The 20,703-nt window shown below is 36.8% G+C and overlaps 1 protein-coding gene across 1 annotated transcript in view; it reads left to right on the top strand.

Moving 5' to 3' along the window:
- IL1RAPL1 (interleukin 1 receptor accessory protein like 1) overlaps positions 1 to 19,777 on the top strand; it is a 687,113-nt gene extending 667,336 nt beyond the window's left edge. Inside the window, exons 9-10 of the mRNA XM_052662751.1 lie at positions 18,447 to 18,617; positions 19,059 to 19,777. Coding sequence (XP_052518711.1) covers positions 18,447 to 18,617; positions 19,059 to 19,777 — 890 coding nt within the window. The remainder of the gene's footprint in view (positions 1 to 18,446; positions 18,618 to 19,058) is intronic.
- Positions 19,778 to 20,703: the final 926 nt, after the last annotated feature.

Below are 20,703 nucleotides of genomic sequence, written 5' to 3'. Positions count from 1 at the left end.
TGAAACAATTGCCCATGTTACCACATTTCCACAGGCCTCTAGAGTAAGTCACAGGTAGAGTGTAGGCTGTCAGACTTGTGAAGAGGAGCAATTTATTCAGCATCCCTAACACTCCTCTCTGTAGCCTTCTCCCCTTGCCATTACAGTGAAATCTGTGCTACAGCAAGACTGCTTTTTTTCTCATTTTAAAGTACCGATTAGCCTATTTATTCTTTGTTTCTAACTTTCTTGCCTATTCATACAGATTATTAATTTTTTTGCTACTGCTTCAAAGAGATATGAGAAAATTGCCAAAGTCAGAGTCATTGTTGAATTAGAATCAAGCTGAGTACTAGGCCTTCTTAAAATCATTTTTGCTAAACCTCAGAAAAACTCAGGTCAATAGTATAATCTCTCTTTTACTGATAAAGCAACTGAGGCTCCCAGAGTTAAATAACTTACTAAAGAAGATACCACTAGTATTATTGTAAGTGGCCAAGATGGGAATTGAATATAGGTATATTTTCAAAGCATTTATTTGATTGAACACTGAGCCCTTGTTATTTTTAGCCTTTTAAAAATTTGGTATGTTCAGCATAGCTTCAAGATCTGATGTTATTTGCACAATTAACACAGTAGAAGGTATTTGAAAAGATATTACCTAAACAAGTCTCATTTTATCTATTAACATTATTTTGGATATAATTTTTGTTCTAAATGATATGAAGGATTTCACCCAAATGATAAATTTCCAATATAATTTTTTGTCACATTATGAATGGTAGAAAATTCTAAACAGTTTCAGTTCAGTTCAGTAGCTCAGTCGTGTCCGACTCTTTGTGAGCCCATGGTCTACAGCATGCCAGGCTTCCCTGTCCATCACCAACTTCCGGAGCTTAGTGAAACTCATGTCAATCAAGTCAGTGATACCATTCAGTCATCTTATCCTCTGTCGTCCCCTTCTCCTCTCACCTTCAGTCTTTCCCAGCATCAGGGTCTTTTCAAAGGAGTCAGTTCTTCACATCAGTTGGCCACAGTATTGGAGTTACAGCTTCAACATCAGTCCTTCCAATGAATATTCAGGACTAATTTCCTTTAGGATGGACTGGATGGATCTCCTTGCTGCCCAAGGGACTCTCAAGAGTCTTCTCCAACACCACAGTTCAAAAGCATCAATTCCTCAGCGCTCAGCTTCTTTATAGTCCAACTCTCACATCCATACATGACTATTGGAAAAACCATAGCTTTCACTAGACAGACCTTTGTTGGCAAAGAAATGTCTCTGCTTTATAATATGCTGTCTAGATTGGTCATAGCTTTTCTTCCAAGGAGCAAGCATCATTTCATTTCATGGCTGCAGTCACCATCTGCAGTGATTTTGGAGCCCAAAAAAATAGTCTCTCACTGTTTCCATTGTTTCCCATCTATTTGCCATGAAGTGATGGGACCAAATGCCATGATCTTTGTTTTTCTGAATGTTGAGCTGGAAGCCAACTTTTTCACTCTCCTCTTTCACTTTCATCAAGAGGCTCTTTAGTTCTTCTTCACTTTCTGCCATAAGGATGATGTCATTGGCATGTCTGAGGTTATTGATATTTCTCCCAGCAATCTTGATTCCAGCTTGTGCTTCTTCCAGCCCAATGTTTCTCATGATGTACTCTGCATATAAGTTAAATAAGCAGGGTGACAATATATAGCCTTCACATCCTCCTTTCCCAATTTGGAACCAGTCTGTTGTTCCATGTCCATTTCTAACTGTTGCTTCTTGACCTGCATACAGGTTTCTCAGGAGGCAGGTAAGGTGGTCTGGTATGCCCGTCTCTTGAATTTTCCACAGTTTGTTATAATCCACACAGTCAAATGCTTTGGCATAGTCCATAAAGCAGAAGTAGATGTTTTTTGGAACTCTCTTGCTTTTTCAATGATCCAGCAGATGTTGGCAACTTGATCTCTGGTTCCTCTGCCCTTTCTAAATCCAGCTTGAACATCTGGAAGTTCACAGTTCATGTACTGTTGAAGCCTGGCTTGGAGAATTTTGAGCATTACGTTGCTAGTATGTGACATGAGTGCAATTGTATGGTAGTTTGAGCATTCTTTGGCATTGCCTTTCTTTGGGATTGGAATGAAAACTGACCTTTCCCAGTCCTGTGGCCACTGCTGAGTTTTCCAAATTTGCTGGCATACTGAGTGCAGCGCTTTCACAGCATCATCTTTCAGGATTTGAAATAGCTCAGCTGGAATTCCATCACCTCCACTACCTTTGTTCATAGTGATGCTTCCTAAGGCCAACTTGACTTCACATTCCAGGATGTCTGGCTGTAGGTGAATGATCACACCATCGTGGTTATCTGGGTCATGAAGATCTTTTTTGTATAGTTCTTCTGTGTATTCTTGCCACCTCTTCTTAATATCTTCTGCTTCTGTCAGATCCATACCATTTCTGTCCTTATTGTGCCCATCTTTGCATGAAATGTTCCCTTGGTATCTCTAGGTTTCTTGAAGAGATCTCTAGTCTTTCCCATTCTATTATTTTCCTCTATTTCTTTGCATTGACCACTGAGGAAGACTTTCTTATCTCTCCTTGCTATTCTTTGGAACTCTGCATTCAGATGGGTACATCTTTCCTTTTCTCCTTTGCCTTTAGTTTCTCTTCTTTTCTCAGCTATTTGTAAGGCCTCCTCAGACAACCATTTTGCCTTTTTGTATTTGTTTTTCTTGGGGATGGCCTTGATCACTGCCTCCTGTACAAAGTCATGAACCTCTGTCCATAGTTCTTCAGGCACTCTGTCTATCAGATCTAATCCCTTGTATCTATTTGTCACTTACACTGTAAAATTGTAAGGGATTTGATTTAAGTTTAGATGTTTAGAGTTAGATGTTACTGAACCTTAGTTGCATCTCCTTGGATTCTTCTACACATTGTTATAATTGAATAAATATCTACTATTGCAGTGTTGAAAAATTTCTCTAACATCATGAATCCCCATTCTTCCTAGCCCTCCCACAAGTCCTTTCTTCTTCCAAAAAAGAGATAATTGTTAAGAGAATGCACACTTTTCTTGACTTGGCTTCAGAAACTGTAATTTGAAAGTCAAAGTTGATCAGCTATCTTTATTCTTGGCTACCATGTTACCTCCCCTGAAATGGGAATACATGAAGTGCTCTTGGAAAGAAAGGAAACCAGTGTGAAGAAGAAGAGGGAAAGAAACTTTAGCTCATCTTTTGAAGTAATGTCAGTACTACAGTGATTGTTAATAACAGATTCATTGACCATTTCTTACATATGTATTAAACGACAAGTGTTGTGTTGACTATTTTATTGATACTGAGAAAATCATACAACCAGAAAGACAGAATTGAAACCCAGATCTAAATCCCCAAATTTTCCTAATTTCCTTCACTGTATCAGACTAGGAAATGGACTGTTTGGCATCTGGACACATTCAGTCGATTCCTTTCAAGTCTCTACAATGGGCATTACCTGACTCTATCAGTTCTGTATCAGAAAGATTCTATTTTTCCAAGATGAAACATACTGATGCTTTGCTCTCTTGGTTTGTTCACATCAGTCTTTGTACCTTTCTACACAACCTTACATTGTAATGTTTCCCCTAGACTCAGGCCTTAGCATTTCTCTTTTAATTCTGCAGCACCACATTTTTGGATCATATGTACAACCCTGTCTACAGTTGCATTTATGTACGAATTTCTCCTAAATGTCTTTCTCCAAGTTCTCTTGTTTTATTATCATTTTCTCATAACCTTTTGGTTTTTTTACACTATGATAGGAACCAAGACCAGCTTTTGCATCACGCATCCCCCCACACTCATTCCTTACCATTTTCCGTTTTACATCTCAATTCTCTGTATCGTCCTTTACCTCATTTGCTTCACTTCCTCTCCACCTGCCATTTCCAATTAGTTATCATGATCAACTAGCACATTATTGACAAGAGATATATTAACACATCTTTTGTTACCCAAACATTATTGACCAGAGATATATCAATACATTTTTATACAGAGTGATACAATTAACATGACTGCATAGTTTTTAGAGCTTTAACTTAATCAAGGGTTCATTACACAGCTTACGATTGTTGTTATCATTCGTATTTTGCTCTGTTCGGTTTTTATCCCAACCTTCTGTGTATTATAAATGCAAGTTTATTACTATAAAACTTTCAAAAATGCCACATCACAAAATTTTGAGTAAAGGACTTTTCAGTGAATTTTATGCAGATACATATATAATACTGTCTTAGAAGATGATAGTTCTTCAGAATACAGTACTGATTCAGACGATGTGAACATTCAGTTCAGTCGCTCAGTTGTGTCCGACTCTTTGTGACCCCATGAACCGCAGCACGCCAGGCCTCCCTGTCCATCACCAACTCCAGAGTCCACCCAAACCCATGTCCATTGAGTTGGTGATACCATGCAACCATCTTATCCTCTGTCATCCCCTTCTCCTCTCACCTTCAGCCTTTCCCAGCATCAGGGTCTTTTCAAATGAGTCAGTTCTTCACATCAGTTGGCCACAGTATTGGAGTTTCAGCTTCAACATCAGTCCTTCCAATGAATATTCAGGACTAATTTCCTTTAGGATGGACTGGATGGATCTCCTTGCTGCCCAAGGGACTCTCAAGAGTCTTCTCCAACACCACAGTTCAAAAGCATCAATTCTTTGGCACTCAGCTTTCTTTACAGTCCAACTCACATCCATACATGACTACTGGAAAAACCATAGCTTTCACTAGACAGACCTTCATTGCCAAAGTAATGTCTCTTCTTTTTAATATGCTGTCTAGGTTGGTCATAACTTTTCTTCCAAGGAGCAAGCGTCTTTTAATTTCATGGCTGCAGTCACCATCTGCAGTGATTTTGGAGCCCAAAAAATAAAGTCTCTCACTGTTTCCACTGTTTCCCCACCTATTTGCCATGAAGTGATCAGACCGGATGCCATGATCTTCGTTTTCTGAATGTTGAGTTTAAAGCCAACTTTTTCACTCTCCTCTTTCACTTTCATCAAGAGGCTCTTTAGTTCTTCGCTTTCAGCCATAAGGGTGGTGTCATCTGCATATCTGAGATTATTGGTACTTCTCCTGGTTATGATTATTGATATTTCATCCTGCCAGAGAAGAAAGCTTTCTTAGCTCAGAAAGCACCTACTGTAACAGGGTAACCCAACTAAACATGTGTAGCCTTGCCAACCCCATAGAATCTGATCATACATAATTCCCAGTTAGAATGAGATGCTGGTCTTTGGACAAACACAGCTGTTGAGAATGGACCCAAGACAATGCAGTTACCCGTAATTCTCAGGTCCCTTTGGTAAATGAGCTAACTCTAATGGTTAGAGGTAGGAGAAGATTAATTACTACTCTACCACCTTGATTCCATAAAATACTGAAAGAAAATTCGTACAAATTCTGCTGCATATACATTTCTTAATAAATGAACATGTAACCTATCCTATCAACTTGAAGAAGATCCAACTCTGTGTCACATGAATGTTTGTGAGAGTTCCCAAAAAAACCTTGCCCTTGAGGCACATGTGAGTATCCCGGTGTCAGGATTAGGCTAACCATCTAATGATGTCTAAGAATATTCCTCATCAACTGGGAGCTATGTCTGATACAGGAAACTGTCATGGTAGTCAATGAAGAGCAGAATATAAAAAGATTTGTATACTGTGATGATCAGCTTTGAAGAGAGCTATGTGTCCATGTTGATAAGAACTGAAAGGTACTATTCAGACATGAAAACAACATTCTAGGGCATTATAATTTGAGATGTTATATCTATATTTTTTTCAAAAATTTATTTAATATGTACTGTCTTTTCTATTACATATAACTTTTAAAATTCTTTCTGAAATAAATTTGGATGTATGATAAACCCAAAAGAAATATTCTTTGTTAGGACACAGGACCATTTGAAATCAAGTCTGAAACAGTTTCCCTAAGCGGAAAGGTCTCTGGCCCCACTAGACATCTGAGGAGTAGGATGTGTCTCTAAATGATGTTAAGTTACTCATGTCTTTTCTTGTTGAAGTATAGTTGATTTACAATAATGTTGTGTTATTTTCAGGTGTATGGCAAAGTGATTCAGTTATATATATATATGTGTGTGTGTGTGTGTGTGTGTGTATATGTATATACACACATAAATATATTTATTCTCCTTCAGATTTTTTTCCCTTATAGGTTCTTCCAAAATACTCATTATAGTTCCCTATGATATACAGTAAATCCTTGTTGCTTATTTATTTTATATATAGTAGAGCATGCATGTTAATCACAAACTCTTAATTTATCCCTCCCCCACTTTCACGTAACCAGAAGTTTGTTTTCCATCTCTGGATCTATTCCTGTTCTGTAAATAACTTCATTTCTATGTTATTTTAGATTCCACATGTAAGTGATATCATATGGTATTTGTATTTTTCTGTCTGGCTTACTTCATTTAGTATGATAATCTCTAGGTCCATCCATGTTGCTGCAAATGGTATTATTTCACCCTTTTCTGGCTGAGTAATATTCCATTGTATGCATGTTTGTGTATGTGGACATATTCCTTGTCCATTTATCTGTCAATGGACATTTAGGTTACTTCCATGTCTTGACTATTGTCAGTAGTACTGCAGTGAACTCTGGCGTGCATGTATCTTTTTGAATGAGAGTTTTCTCTGGATATATACCCAGGAGTGGGAATGCTGGATCATATGGTAATTCTGTTTTCAGTGTTTTAAGGAGCCTCCATACTGTTCTCCACAGTAGCTATACTACATTCCCCACAACAGTATAGGGGGGTTACTGTTTTCCACACACTCTCCAGCATTTGTTATTTGTAGATTTTTTTAAATGATGGCCATTCTGACAGGTGGGAGGTGGTACCTCATTGTAGTTTTGGTTTGCATTTTTCTAATAATTACTAATGTTGAGAATTTTTTCATGTACCTGTTAACCATCAGTATGTCTTCTTGGAGAAATATCCATTTAGGTCTTCTGCCCATTTTATGAGTGAATCGTTCTTTTTTTGTTTTTGTTTTTTTGTTTGTTTGTTTGTTTGTTTGTTTTAGCTCTATGAGCTCTTTGGATATTTTGGAAGTTAATCCCTTGTCAATTGCATCATTTGCAAATATTTTATCCCATTCTATTAGTTGTCTTTTCATTTTGTTTATGATTTCTTGGGCATATGTCTTAAGTAGCACTGATTTCAACATTGAGGGTCCATTTCCAAAATCCATAATACTTAGTAAAAAAAAGTCATTAATTTTAGCAGTGAAACTTGATTTCTAATATCCATTGTGCTAATTGATGAAGCATCTACTTTTGATCAGAAATAATGATAGTTGAAGTGTTTGTAGTGGCTCTAGAGTGTTCCCTTATTCTAATTAAATGCTAGCTGAGCATCCTGATAAAGGCAACCTACTGTCTCTAGAGCTGAATATACACTGATATGATGTCTTACCATGTTTGCCAGAATATTTACAAAGAAAGTACTGTTATCAGACTCATTTGCCCCTACATGCCTCTGACTAAGATTTTCCTTCCACTCTATTTAAATGCTTGTGTAAAGATAGGCCATCCTTCTTTCTTTCCTTCCTTCTTGTCTCTTCTCCCTCCCTTCTCTTTTCCTCTTTCATATACAGCTCGTGTTTCCCCCTAACTTACAGAGATTCCCCTCATGATCCCAAGATGTAGTCATTTTCTCCTTCATCTATACTAAAATGGCACTTCAGGCACATCATTTTTATAGCTCTTTCACTTTGAATGATGAACACTTACTGGTAAATACTTACTACTTGTACAGCATTATGAATTCAAGATTCCATACCACATTTATATTTGTGGAAACAAAAGGCTCAGAGTCATGAATAAAAGAATTGTTCCAAAAATCTTTCAAGGATGTCTAGATTTTAGAATTGTCTCTAAAAATAAAAAAATATAACAGATACTTAAAGAAAAACAAGATTATAATGTTATAGTCCATGAATAAAAGGAAACAGCAAAGAGTAAGCTGTCTTACACTGATGATTGTTTTGGTAGATGTCAGTAAGGTACTACGTAAGATTTCATTAAGGTATAGTTTATGGGAACAAGCTTAAGACTTCATTTGAAGGCGGGGGGATCTTGTGCTAGACAGGGTGAATCTACTTTTTGTTTGTTTTTCTCAGATTATAAAGTGCTTTCTTTTGCTTTTATCTCCTGTGTATGGGATTTGAGGGATGTGCTTATTCATAATGATGACAGGGCTTGGCAGGGTAAGCTTATGCAAACACTATAATAACTAATATGATTCCTATTTTAAAGATAAAGAAAGAAATCTCTTCTAGTTCTACTTTAAGAATTATTACAGATATTGGACAAAGTGAATCAGAGCAATCTTTCATAATCTCTACCCACTGACCCTGGAAAATAAGAAGAACTGTTACATTTAAAGCATTTGCAATAAATTGGTATCTATACAGTCTTATGTCATAGAATTTATTTTTCATTCTTCTTCAGTTATAAGGTTACTGACTATTAAGTGTTTCAGGAATCATTGTCCTCATGATGGAACATTGTCTTCGGTGACACACAGTACTTCCGCAAAATCATTTAGAAACACCCTCGGGTTTTTTGTTTGTCCGGGGGTATTTTTTGGTGGTGGTAATTAGATAATTTGCCTACACGTGAATTATCTAGACTGTTTTTGAGTTTCAGAAGGAGAAACCGATATAGCTGATTTTGGTGTATACTTTACTCAAAATCGTAAGCTAAGTGATAGGAATCAAGCCTTTTTACTCCAAATCTCATGTTCTCTATAGCATGCTGCCAACTCTTACCCTCTTTTTTCTATTTTTCCCCTAGTTTTATTGAGAAATAATTGACATACATCATTTTGCAAGTTCAAGGCATATAACCTAATGGTTTGAATTACATGTATTATGAAAAAAGTACCATAATAGGCTCAGCTAATATCCATCTTCTCATATAGATACAATAAAAATAAAAGAAAGAAAAAGGAAAAAAAATTCTCCTTGTGATGAGAACTCATACGATTTACTGTCTATTAACAACTTCCCTGTATATTAAACAGCAGTGTTAGGTATAGTCATGTTGTACATTATATCCATAGTACTTACTTATTTTATAACTAGAAATTTGTAACTTTTGACCACTTTCCTCCAATTTTCCCTTTTCTACCCTCCACCTCTGAAAACTATAAGTTTGGTCTTTTTTCCATGAGTTTAAGTTTCAAAACTACAGAGCATTTATGAAAGAAATTGTAGAAGACACAAACAAGTGGAAAGGTATCCTGTGTTCATGGATTGAAAAAATAATTCTGTTAAAATGGCAATTCTAGCAAAAGCCTTCTGTAGATGCAATGCAATCCCTATCAAGGGTCCAGATGCGTTTTTTACAGAAGTAGAAAATACACTACTAAAATTAATATGGACCCATGAAAGACTCTAAATAGCAAAAGAAATCCTGAGAAAGAATAAAGCAGGAGTTATCAGGCTTCATGCTCAGATGGTAAAACGTCTGCCTACAATGTGGGAGACCTGGGTTCGATCCCTGGGTCCGGAAGATCCTCTGGAGAAGGAAATGGCAACCCACTCCAGTACTCTTGCCTGGAAAATCCCCTGGACGGGGGAGCCTGGTTAGCTACAGTCCATGGGGTTGCAAAGAGTCGGACACGACTGAGTGAAGAGTGACTTCACTTCACTATTGCACTTCAAAAAAGACAAGTAGACCAATGGGATAGAATGAGAACACAGAAATAAACCCAAGCAAATATGGTGTTACCCTCGTAATTAAGACTTTTACCATCTACGCTGCCCACTGTCCTCTTAAGAATTCAAAGGAAACTAACTAGTATCTACTGAATACCTACTTTGGGCCAAGCATTTCACTGTATGGTGGAGACTCATTTAATCCTAGACATGTTCTTTCAGTTCAGTTCAGTTCAGTTCAGTCGCTCAGTCGTGTCCGACTCTTTGTGACCCCATGAATCGCAGCACGCCAGGCCTCCCTGTCCATCACCAACTCTCGGAGTTCACTCAAACTCATGTCCATCGAGTCGGTGATGCCATCCAGCCATCTCATCGGTCATCCCCTTCTCCTCCTGCCCCAATCCCTCCCAGCATCAGAGTCTTTTCCAATGAGTCAACTCTTTGCATCAGGTGGCCAAAGTACTGGAGTTTCAGCTTCAGCATCAGTCCTTCCAATGAACACCCAGGACTGATCTCCTTTAGGATGGACTGGTTGGATCTCCTTGCAGTCCAAGGGACTCTCAAGAGTCTTCTCCAACACCACAGTTCAAAAGCATCAATTCTTCAGTGCTCAGCCTTCTTCACAGTCCAACTCTCACATCCATACATGACCACTGGAAAAACCATAGCCTTGACTAGATGGACCTTTGTTGGCAAAGTAATGTCTCTGCTCTTCAATATGCTATCTAGGTTGGTCATAACTTTTCTTCCAAGGAGTAAGTGTCTTTTAATTTCATGGCTGTAATCACCACCTGCAGTGATTTTGAACCCAAAAAACTGAAGTCTGACACTGTTTCCACTGTTTCCCCATCCATTTCCCATGAAGTGATGGGACCAGATGCCATGACCTTCGTTTTCTGAATAGGGAGCTGCAGTTTTATAGATCTGGAAATGAAGTCTCAAATGAGTAAAATAAAATTAATGGCAGTCTGAATTAAGCTCAGCTGCTGTTTTTTTCCTTCACTGTATCATACCGTAGATATTTTAATTAGTGACACATTTCAGTATTCAAGGTCCTATGGAATCAAATAGTCCAGAAGAATACCAAGTAATCAAACATGTAAACTAGAACAATATTGTTAAATTTTCAAACTGTAAAAATCAAGCAGATTTATTTTAGAATATAATGGTCAGAGGCTGCCCTGACATGAAAAGTGGAATTTATTAAAACAATGACATTCAGTAATCACAAAATCAAAATATTAATATGTGCATTGTTTTTTATTCAAAGATCTATTTCTGCAGATGTCTTAAATGAAAAACTATTAGTTGGAAATGTAAGAAAACATATGAAGGTCAAGTCTGAAATACAAGAAAGAAATGACTTAATTTTTTTAAAAAACTCTTATTTATTCAAATTATATCAATGCTAGTTGTTAATGATCACATAATTCTCTGCTAATGTACTACATGCAAATGTAGAAAATCATCTTTAAAATGAAATACACTGTTTATCATGGAACCCTACCCCAGTCTCATTTTGGTAATCCATTTGTTGAATAATAGCCTCTGTCACTAGTCAGTTTCACATATGTGACTTATAAATATTTGAAAATAAATTTTAAAAAGAAATGGCCACCTGCCAATAACATCTGACAACTATTCAATAGGTATTTAAAGGTTAAAAACTCCCAAAGGCCTGAATGTAAATCTCAAGCCATTCATATTATCAGTAAATCTCTTTCCTAGTGCACATTCAATATAGCCACCACCTTCATCTTGATAAGGGAGTCTTCATTCTACATTTTCTTAAAAGCTCTATTGTTCTAAAAAAAAAAATCCATGGATTGTTTGGCTTCTCAGTCTTTCTAAAGAGAATTGACTAATATCCTCTCATATGTCAAAAAGAAAAATGTTTATTTATCATTTTTCTAAACCACTTTTTTTATTCCTGATACAGAGTTCTATATTTTCCTTCTCTCATCAAAATTTCTTAATAATGTTTTTAATTTGTATTTTTATTTCTTCACTCTCCAGAGTCCAAGCTTTTTTCTCCTCAAATACATCTTTTTATAAACATAGTAGTTGATTCAGTAAATTGAAGGAGAAAATTCTACTGGACTAGTTGTTTGACTTAAAGTAACAAAGCATCTAGCTAATTGATTGGGTTTGGTATTTTTTGTTTCTCTTTTTACCCCCAGCTTTATTGAGATATAATTGACATATACCATTGTATACGTTCAAGATGTACAATGTGACAATTTGACACACATATACATTGTGAAATGATTGCCACAATAACATTACCTAACATATCCATCACTGCACATAAATATTTCTTTTTGTAGTGAGAACACTTAAGATCTACTTTCTGCCACACTCAAGTATATAATACAGTATTGTTAACCAAGCTTTCTATGTATCCCTGGAAATTATTCTTCTTATAGCTGGAAGTTTATTTATTTTGACCAGCATGTCCCCACTCCCAGCCCCTGACAACCACCATTCTACTCTCTTTTTCCATTAGTTCAGCTTTTGCAATTCCACATTGTGAGATCGATCATTCAATATTTGTCTTTCTCTGTCTGACTTGTTTCACTTAAGCATAATGCCCTCAAGGCCCACCCAAATAAAATAGGTTTCCTTCATTGTTATGGCTGAATAATATTTTACAAAACAATATTCTACTGTGTTCATATTTTATGTTCATATTTTTTGACCATACCATGTGTCATGTGGGATCTTTAGTTCCCTGGCCAGGGATCAAACCTGTGCCCCTGCATTAGGAGCAGAGAGTCTTAACCACTGGACTTCCAGGGAAGTCCCCTAGCCTTTATTATTGAAGTATTTTCTTTCTACCAACTTTTTGAGAACTTTTATAATGAAGTTATAAACTGTTTTGTCACATCCTTTTTTCTGAATCTATTGACAGGATCATATGATTTTTATTCCTCATTCTATTAATGTGGCATACCACATTTATTGATTTGCACATGTTGATCCATCCTTGCATCCCAGGAATAAATCCCACTTGATCATGTTGTATTATCTGTTTAAGGTACAGTTGAATTTGGTTTGCTAGTATTTTGTTGAGAATTTCTGTATCTGTATTCATTAGGGCTATTGACTTGTAGTTTTCTTGTAGTATTCTTATCTGGCTTTTGTATCCAGATAATGCTGGCATCATAAAATTCATTTAGATGTGTTCCCTCCTCTTTTATTTTTTCCTTGGAAGAGTTTGCAAAGGATTACGTTATTTCTTCTTTAAATATTTGGTTGAATTTACCAGCCAAAGTGGTTACTAGCTTGGGAATTTCTGTCTGGTTCTTCTTTATGGTTTCTGTTTCTTTATTAAATAGAAGATCCCCTGGAGAAGGGAACAACTGCCCACTCCAGTATTCTGACCTGGAGAATTCCATGGACTGCATAGTCCATGGGATCACAAAGAGTTGGACACAACTTCGTGACTTTCACATTTTATTCATGCATTATTTTCCTGACTTTGTTAAACTGCCTGTATTTATTTTCACTGATTTTCTTTAAGATGATTATTTTTACTTTTTTATCTCACAAGTTGTAGACCTCCATTTCTTAGGTGTTGGTTACCGGCACATTATTACTTTCCTTAGGTGATACCATATTTGCCTGATTCTTTGTGATCCATGTATCCTTGCATTGGTGTCTGTACATTTGAAAAAGTAAATATCTTTTCTAGTCTTTAAAGACTGACTTTAGCAGGTAAAGTTCTGTCTGTTCCCCAGGCCAATGCAATTACTTCCAGAAACCTAATCATTCTGGGTTGGAGCTCAGGTTCATACGGGTCCTATCTGGTCTCTGGGTGGATAGGAATACCTCTAGAACCTTGTTCAGTAGTATAGCACTTGGACAGGTTTTCACTTCAGGATCCACAGTTATGTCTTCAGTCGGAGGACCTACTACCAGGAGTGTGGATGGGTATGGCTCCCACCAGGTCACTGGGAGGGCTAATACCTGATCATTGGATGGGTCCTTGGGTGGGCAGGACTGGCTCTGTGCTGCAGAAGAGAGGATACATGCAAATGATATCTTATTTGACCATCTTGATGACTTCATTCCTACTTTTCTTTTTTTGTGGGACATTACAGTGAGAATCTCTTGAGAATCATGGAAAGAGTAAACCAATGACTATATGAGAACCTATGAATATTATTAGAAAAGTTGGGTATGTCAACTGCTTTCCATCTCTGCAGTCAACAGAATTATACTTGAGGGTTTAAATTACAGAAAATAACATTTAGAGAATAAAGTTCAGAATAAGATATAGATTGTGGTACTATTCTTCTATGACATTTAATTTGTTTTCAGCTATTTATAAACTTAAGTTGAATTTGAAAGATCACAGTCCTATCCTTTAAAAATCTTAGCATAATTTTGTTTTTTCTATGATTATAAAAAATCTCACATTTTCAATTTCTTATACACATTAAGATTAGTCAATATGCATTCTTACAGACATAAAAAATATCTAAGAGATATTTCCCATGACTCTGATTCAGCAGGTAACTGAGAAAAAAGCAGAAGCCTTAGAATCCATTACGTTTTTGACTCAAGAAACGTTACTGCATTTAGCATGATATATGACACGGTATTTTCAGTCTGATAATTTTCAAATCAGGAGTTTGCTTCTGTTGGTAAATAAATGCCTAGCCCAGTACTGCACTGACATAGACTCTGGGGAGAGAAATTAGATATCAATCAAGTGTTCATTGATTTGAGAAAGGATGCTGCTGTAGCTGCTTGCAAGGGGCTATTTCTTACCAGAATAACCTCCATGTGAACATCTCCTTTTTACCTGGGGGATATTAGCTTAAATCTTGCAAACTCATCCAGATGACATAAAGAGATAGAAAACTGACTGAGACCACAGTACCTATTCCTGGGGTTCATTTAATCTTAATATGGTTACTGACTATATTAGTCTAGGTACGAATTTATCCCCTTTTTGATGAAAGTGTGGACTTTCATGGATTTTCATCTTATTTCTAGATAAAATAGAGTACATACCTTGTAAGTATCAAGTCCCCTTATCATGGAGCTGAGGCTGTGGTGTGTAGGCTTTGTGATTCTTTTGATCAGTTACCTGGCAGCTGACTGCAATTCTTTGATACCTTTCAGACCTCGGAGTACCTATGAAAGTGGAAGTGTGGTCACTCAGTCATGTCCGACTCTTTGCAACCCCATGGACTGTAGCCCACCAGGCTCCTCTGTCCATGGAATTCTCCAGGCAAGAATGCTGGAGTGGGTTGCCATTCCCTTCTCCAGAGGGATCTTCACAACCCAGGGATTGAACCCATGTCTCCTGCATCACAGGCAGATTCTTTACCATTTGAGCTACCTGGAAAGCTCCAATACCTATGCCTGGAGTACCTATACTCTGTTGTAAAGCAGAGTTTCTCAAAGTGTTGCCCCTGGGCTGGCAGCAGTTATCACTTGAGAGTTTTCTATAAATTCCAATTCTAAGGACCTATTCTAGATATTCTGAATTGAAAACTCCAGAGGTGGGGCCTATCAGTCTGTATTTTAGCAAGTCTTCCAAATTGTTGCCATTCATGCTTAAGTATGAAAACCACTTTTTCAGAGAAGCTTACAAGGACTCTGAGCCTTCAATGAGTCACAATAAGAAAATACAGTTCAAGATTATTCCAAAGAAACTTTGCTAAACTTTGACCCTGTCACTCCTAGTAATTGCTTGAGGAGTCCAGGCAACTTGGAGTATGTATCACCAAAGCCACCTCTCCTAGGAAAGTCCAAATCTTGAGAAAATCTCTCCATTAGCCATAGATATATGTCACGTGATACCCAAACGAGAGGCCATTCATTCATTTAATCAACAGATATGTTTGAGCATCTACTAATCCCTAGTCATATATCTGAATCAAGGATCTTGTGGTCAAAGAAAGAAGATAAGATATGAGCACAATAATATAATATGTGATAAAAGAGATTACCTTCAATTCAAAGATATCAGACTTAAATTGAAAGGAAACTAACTGCAGAGATAGCTGCTGACTTTTTGACAATGGGTAGCCATAAGTATTTTTCAAGCTACCATAAATGTAATCAGTTGTGAGGTTTGAAAAAATAAAATTTCTGATTCTATGTGGAATGGGCCAGAAGAATAAGGAAACAGAGAGGAAAGACCCAATAAAATATAATTATAGAAGCTGAGGAGAGAGTAGGACCTCACCCTGGATGGAAACAATCCAAAGGATTTTTACCAGTGAATGGCTGTGAGATTATTGCTAACGAAAAGAGATAAATGAAACATGCATCTGACATTTAGAGACTATAGACATGAGATTCTTATGTTACTAAAATTTAAGTGAAATAAAACATGAAGAACAAAGCTTGAGATGGAAAGTTTGTTTGGTTGTGAACATGTGTCCAGGTTACAGGTTCATGAGAAAGAAGACAAGATTGGACATCTAAGTTAGGGAGACGTCTACATAGACGTGGTTGTTGATGCAATGGGAGAAAAAGAGATTTTTAAGGGAATGTAGGCTGAGAGACAAATGAAACAGGCCACAGAAAACATCTTAAGAAATGACAGCATTTATGAATTGGAAGAGACATGTCCATGGATGAGGCAGGAGAACCAGAAACAGTGTCATGTAAGCAAAAGTGACATCCATCTGGAACTTAATAGTATTGGTGGACCAGTTGTTTACACGTGGTCATAAGTGCACTGTTCTCTTTGGTGTTCATATCGATCTGGTTTTCAAATGCTTTTGAGCCTATACAAAACAAAAGGTGAAGAATGAGGATCTAGTCATTACCCATCCCAGATTTGGGCAAACTTCAGTACTTTATAGTACTTTGTAAAAAATTAGAAGAGAAATAATCCCAGAAAAAGAATAGTATATGCATGAAATCATTCTGCAATCTTCAGTCTGGCTTAAAGAGTCCTCCCATTGGCCCATGACCCTTGTACTATTCTTTGCAATATATTTATCCTCTGGAAATAGATTGTGGACTTGTCTATGTCTTCTACTAGACTGGAAGTTACTGACCCATATTGTGAAGGAAGATTTTATATCATAGATATGGCATATGATTATCTAATAAATGGACATTTTAATTAAATATTAACTGGTATTATATTGTAGCTTTATTGTGTGCTATTTTCTATTATTTCTTACTCAAGTATTTACGTTAACAAAGTGGTACCACTATAGACCACTGGCATATCTGCATAGACATGGTATAATAAATATAATTATCATTTTTGTGAAAATTGAATTACTGTGTACAACTATATCCTGCTTAAAGAATAAAGAAAATGCCAAATACCCAAATATGACATGATTGGGATGATTACTTTTTTTTATTACCTGAAAGTTGCTTTTAAAAATTTTTCCATAGCTAAAGGTTTTTATTTCCCCAGGGATCCTATAGTAAGTTGCTAGTTTCTTATATGCCTGTGTTAACTTTAAGTGAAGTAAACAGTTTTCTGAGTTTTCCATAACAAGCTATAGAATGTCTTCTAGGTAGTTCAGGATTATCAGACTACTAAATGAACATACATATGTACCTTCAGAAGTGAGTTTTAGTGTCTTTGAAGTCAAAAGGAGTGTCCCAGAGCCACCCAGAGCAAGTCATGGATGCCCCTCTATCTTTGATATTTTATACCCCAAATATTTTAAGTTTTCTATACTAAATGCCAAGATCCTTTTGTTCTGAAATATAAGAGTGTTTCAACTCAACTTGATCTAATAATCAAATAATAACAATGACAATCATCAAGGAAGCACAAAAGAGACCTAAGCATATTGATATTGATAGACACAGCCTACTGATAGTATTTAGAATTGAGGTGAATTATGAATCCTGATATCACACTCTGAAAAGGAAATTGACAGATGAGATTCTGCAGAAGATCAATGACTTCTTGTTGTAAGAAAAAACAAATGAGAATTTTGGGATGTTTATGCTAAGATAAAGATAAAGCACAATAGTAGTCAGCAAATATTTGAAGGGTTCACATGTAAAAATGCAGAAGAATGAGGAAAGAAATCAAATTTTAGAACTAAGTTTAATTCACTTGTTTTTTTTTATAATTTTTGATTCTTTCAGTCAAACTGATTAACATGATGAAATAAAATTAGGCAGTAATTTACATGTAAGATAAGTGAAGATCAGGAAAACAATATGTTTTTCTATAATAATTCAGCATATTAATAGTCTTAATACTGAACTCCAAGAACCAGCTCCCAGAGAAAAATTAATTATTCCAAGTTTTGTTTTATCTTTTCCCCAAAAGAAAATCAGCACAATGCACACAACCTAAAAACTATTCCTTAAGCCAGCCAAGCCAATTTCAATTTTCTTTCTTTTTTTTCAACAGGGTAAAATCATCAAAGGAAGGATTAGATGAAATGTACAATTACATAGAATAAGAACATATTATCCAAATATGTGGCCATTATAAGCTGTCAAAATTCTCTATGATCTGTGCATCAAAAATGTTTAATGTTAACATTTCATTGCTGTTTTCATTCATTTTTCTCCTACTGTCTTAATAACAACAAAATGTAACTCCTTTATACCCCCGAATTCATTCCATGATACTTGGCATTATTGAATTATTAATGAAAATTAATAACTTCTTCCTCTGGTCTCCAAGAAGTGGGACATTTGGAGATACTTATGAAATAAGGTGATTGTTCTCATGTCCTATTGCTTTCTTTGTAGTGACTTCAGCTTTACTCTGTAATGTTCTTGACAGATAATAAAGATTACGATGCATACTTATCATATACCAAAGTGGATCCTGACCAGTGGAATCAAGAGACTGGGGAAGAAGAACGCTTTGCTCTTGAAATCCTTCCTGATATGCTTGAAAAGCATTATGGATATAAGTTGTTTATACCAGATAGAGATTTAATCCCAACTGGAAGTAAGTTAATGTTTTCATTTAAGAGTGTGCGTGTCCTTGTATCTGTCTGTGTAGTCATCATTTTTAGACAAAATTTTAACTTTTGCTTCTTCTACATCTGTCAGTTTCTCAAGAAAGAAATGGCATGATATGTTCAAATGAAAATAAGTTTTGATATCCCTGAGGAAGCCACTTCCACTATTCTATAAAGCGTCTCATATTATGAGCCTTGACATTTTAAAAAACCAAATGAGAGATTTGTACCTGGGAAAATATTTCAATCACCGAGAGAAGCAAAAGCCCCATCCTCTATTCAAAGTGATCATTGGCTATTTTCATCTTCTCAAGGGTTTACCTAACAACCAACAATTCTCATTTTCATGCGTGAAAGAGAATCCATTGGGGCTTTCTGGACCAAATGTTCAATTTACTTATTCTGATAAACTCTTTTCTCTGTTGTAGCATACATTGAAGATGTGGCAAGGTGTGTAGATCAGAGCAAGCGGCTGATTATTGTCATGACCCCAAATTACGTAGTCAGAAGAGGCTGGAGCATCTTTGAGCTGGAGACCAGACTTCGAAACATGCTTGTGACTGGAGAAATTAAAGTGATACTCATCGAGTGCAGTGAACTACGAGGAATTATGAACTACCAGGAGGTGGAGGCCCTCAAGCACACCATCAAGCTCCTGACCGTTATTAAGTGGCATGGACCAAAATGCAACAAGTTGAACTCTAAGTTCTGGAAACGTTTACAATACGAAATGCCTTTTAAGAGGATAGAACCCATTACACATGAGCAGGCTTTAGATGTTAGTGAGCAGGGGCCTTTTGGGGAGCTGCAGACTGTCTCAGCCATCTCCATGGCTGCCGCCACCTCCACAGCTCTAGCCACTGCCCATCCAGATCTCCGATCCACCTTTCACAACACTTACCATTCACAAATGCGTCAGAAACACTACTACCGAAGCTACGAGTATGACGTACCTCCTACTGGCACCCTGCCTCTTACCTCCATAGGCAATCAGCATACCTATTGTAACATCCCTATGACACTCATCAACGGGCAGCGGCCACAGACAAAATCGAGCAGGGAGCAGAATCCAGACGAGGCCCACACAAACAGTGCCATCCTGCCGCTGTTGCCACGGGAGACCAGTATATCCAGTGTGATCTGGTGACAGAAAAGCAAGGGACACCCTGTCCCTGGGAGTTTGAGTAAAGTCTGCAGTCCAGTGCCTGGAACTAAATCCTCGACTGCTGCTGTTTAAAAAACAAAAACAAAAACATGCATTACAATCTCTAGAACATGAGGAAAAACAGGGTCTTGTACATATGTTTTTTGCAATTTCTTTGTAGCATCAGTGTCTTCCTGTTTTACCATGTCTCTTACCATTACATTTTTTGACTTTGTTTTATATGTCATTGGAATTTGTAAATTTACCTTTTTTTAAAGAAGAGACTTCTGTATAGATAGAAAACCCTTTTTTGCTTCATTAGTTTAGTTTTAGAATGGGTTTTTATTTCCTTTCCTTGATTTTTGTTTTGCTTTTAACATTTCCTTGGGGTGCTTGGACAAATCTATCCGATGGGACAAGGAGCACCGGATCCTCTCTTGGGTTCTACCTAGGATCAGCAGGGCCATGTGGGCCTTCAGAAAGCAGTGCAACGAATGCCAGCATTGCCACTCGGGAAAAAAAAAAAAATGAGAACACTTGCTCATAGGAGGGCCCCACCAATCAGAGCCCTGAATCTCTTACTTGTCCCACCTCATTCCCCACCTCTACCCTTCTAATGGTGGCATGACGTGTAAACTCTGAGAAGGGGTAGGGGGGTGGGGTCTAACTGTCTTAACATTTAATTCACTGCTCGTCAGAATACACTCCAGACCCAAAAGTGTGCTAGTCACTTGACAGTGACCACTACAGAGTGCTAAGAAGAGAAGATCAAGGGCATGAAAATGGGGGAGAGTGTGCTGTTTCCGTTTTTTAAATGAGTTGATGTACCCTTATATAAATATATATATATATATATATATATAAACACAGAACAAAACAAAAGAAACAAAAACAAAAAAAAAAAAACAAAAAAAAACAAACAAACAAAA

The sequence above is a fragment of the Budorcas taxicolor genome, chromosome X (genome assembly GCF_023091745.1).
Source record: "Budorcas taxicolor isolate Tak-1 chromosome X, Takin1.1, whole genome shotgun sequence".
Lineage (NCBI taxonomy): Eukaryota > Metazoa > Chordata > Mammalia > Artiodactyla > Bovidae > Budorcas > Budorcas taxicolor.
This window is presented reverse-complemented; position numbering and strand designations above follow the sequence as displayed.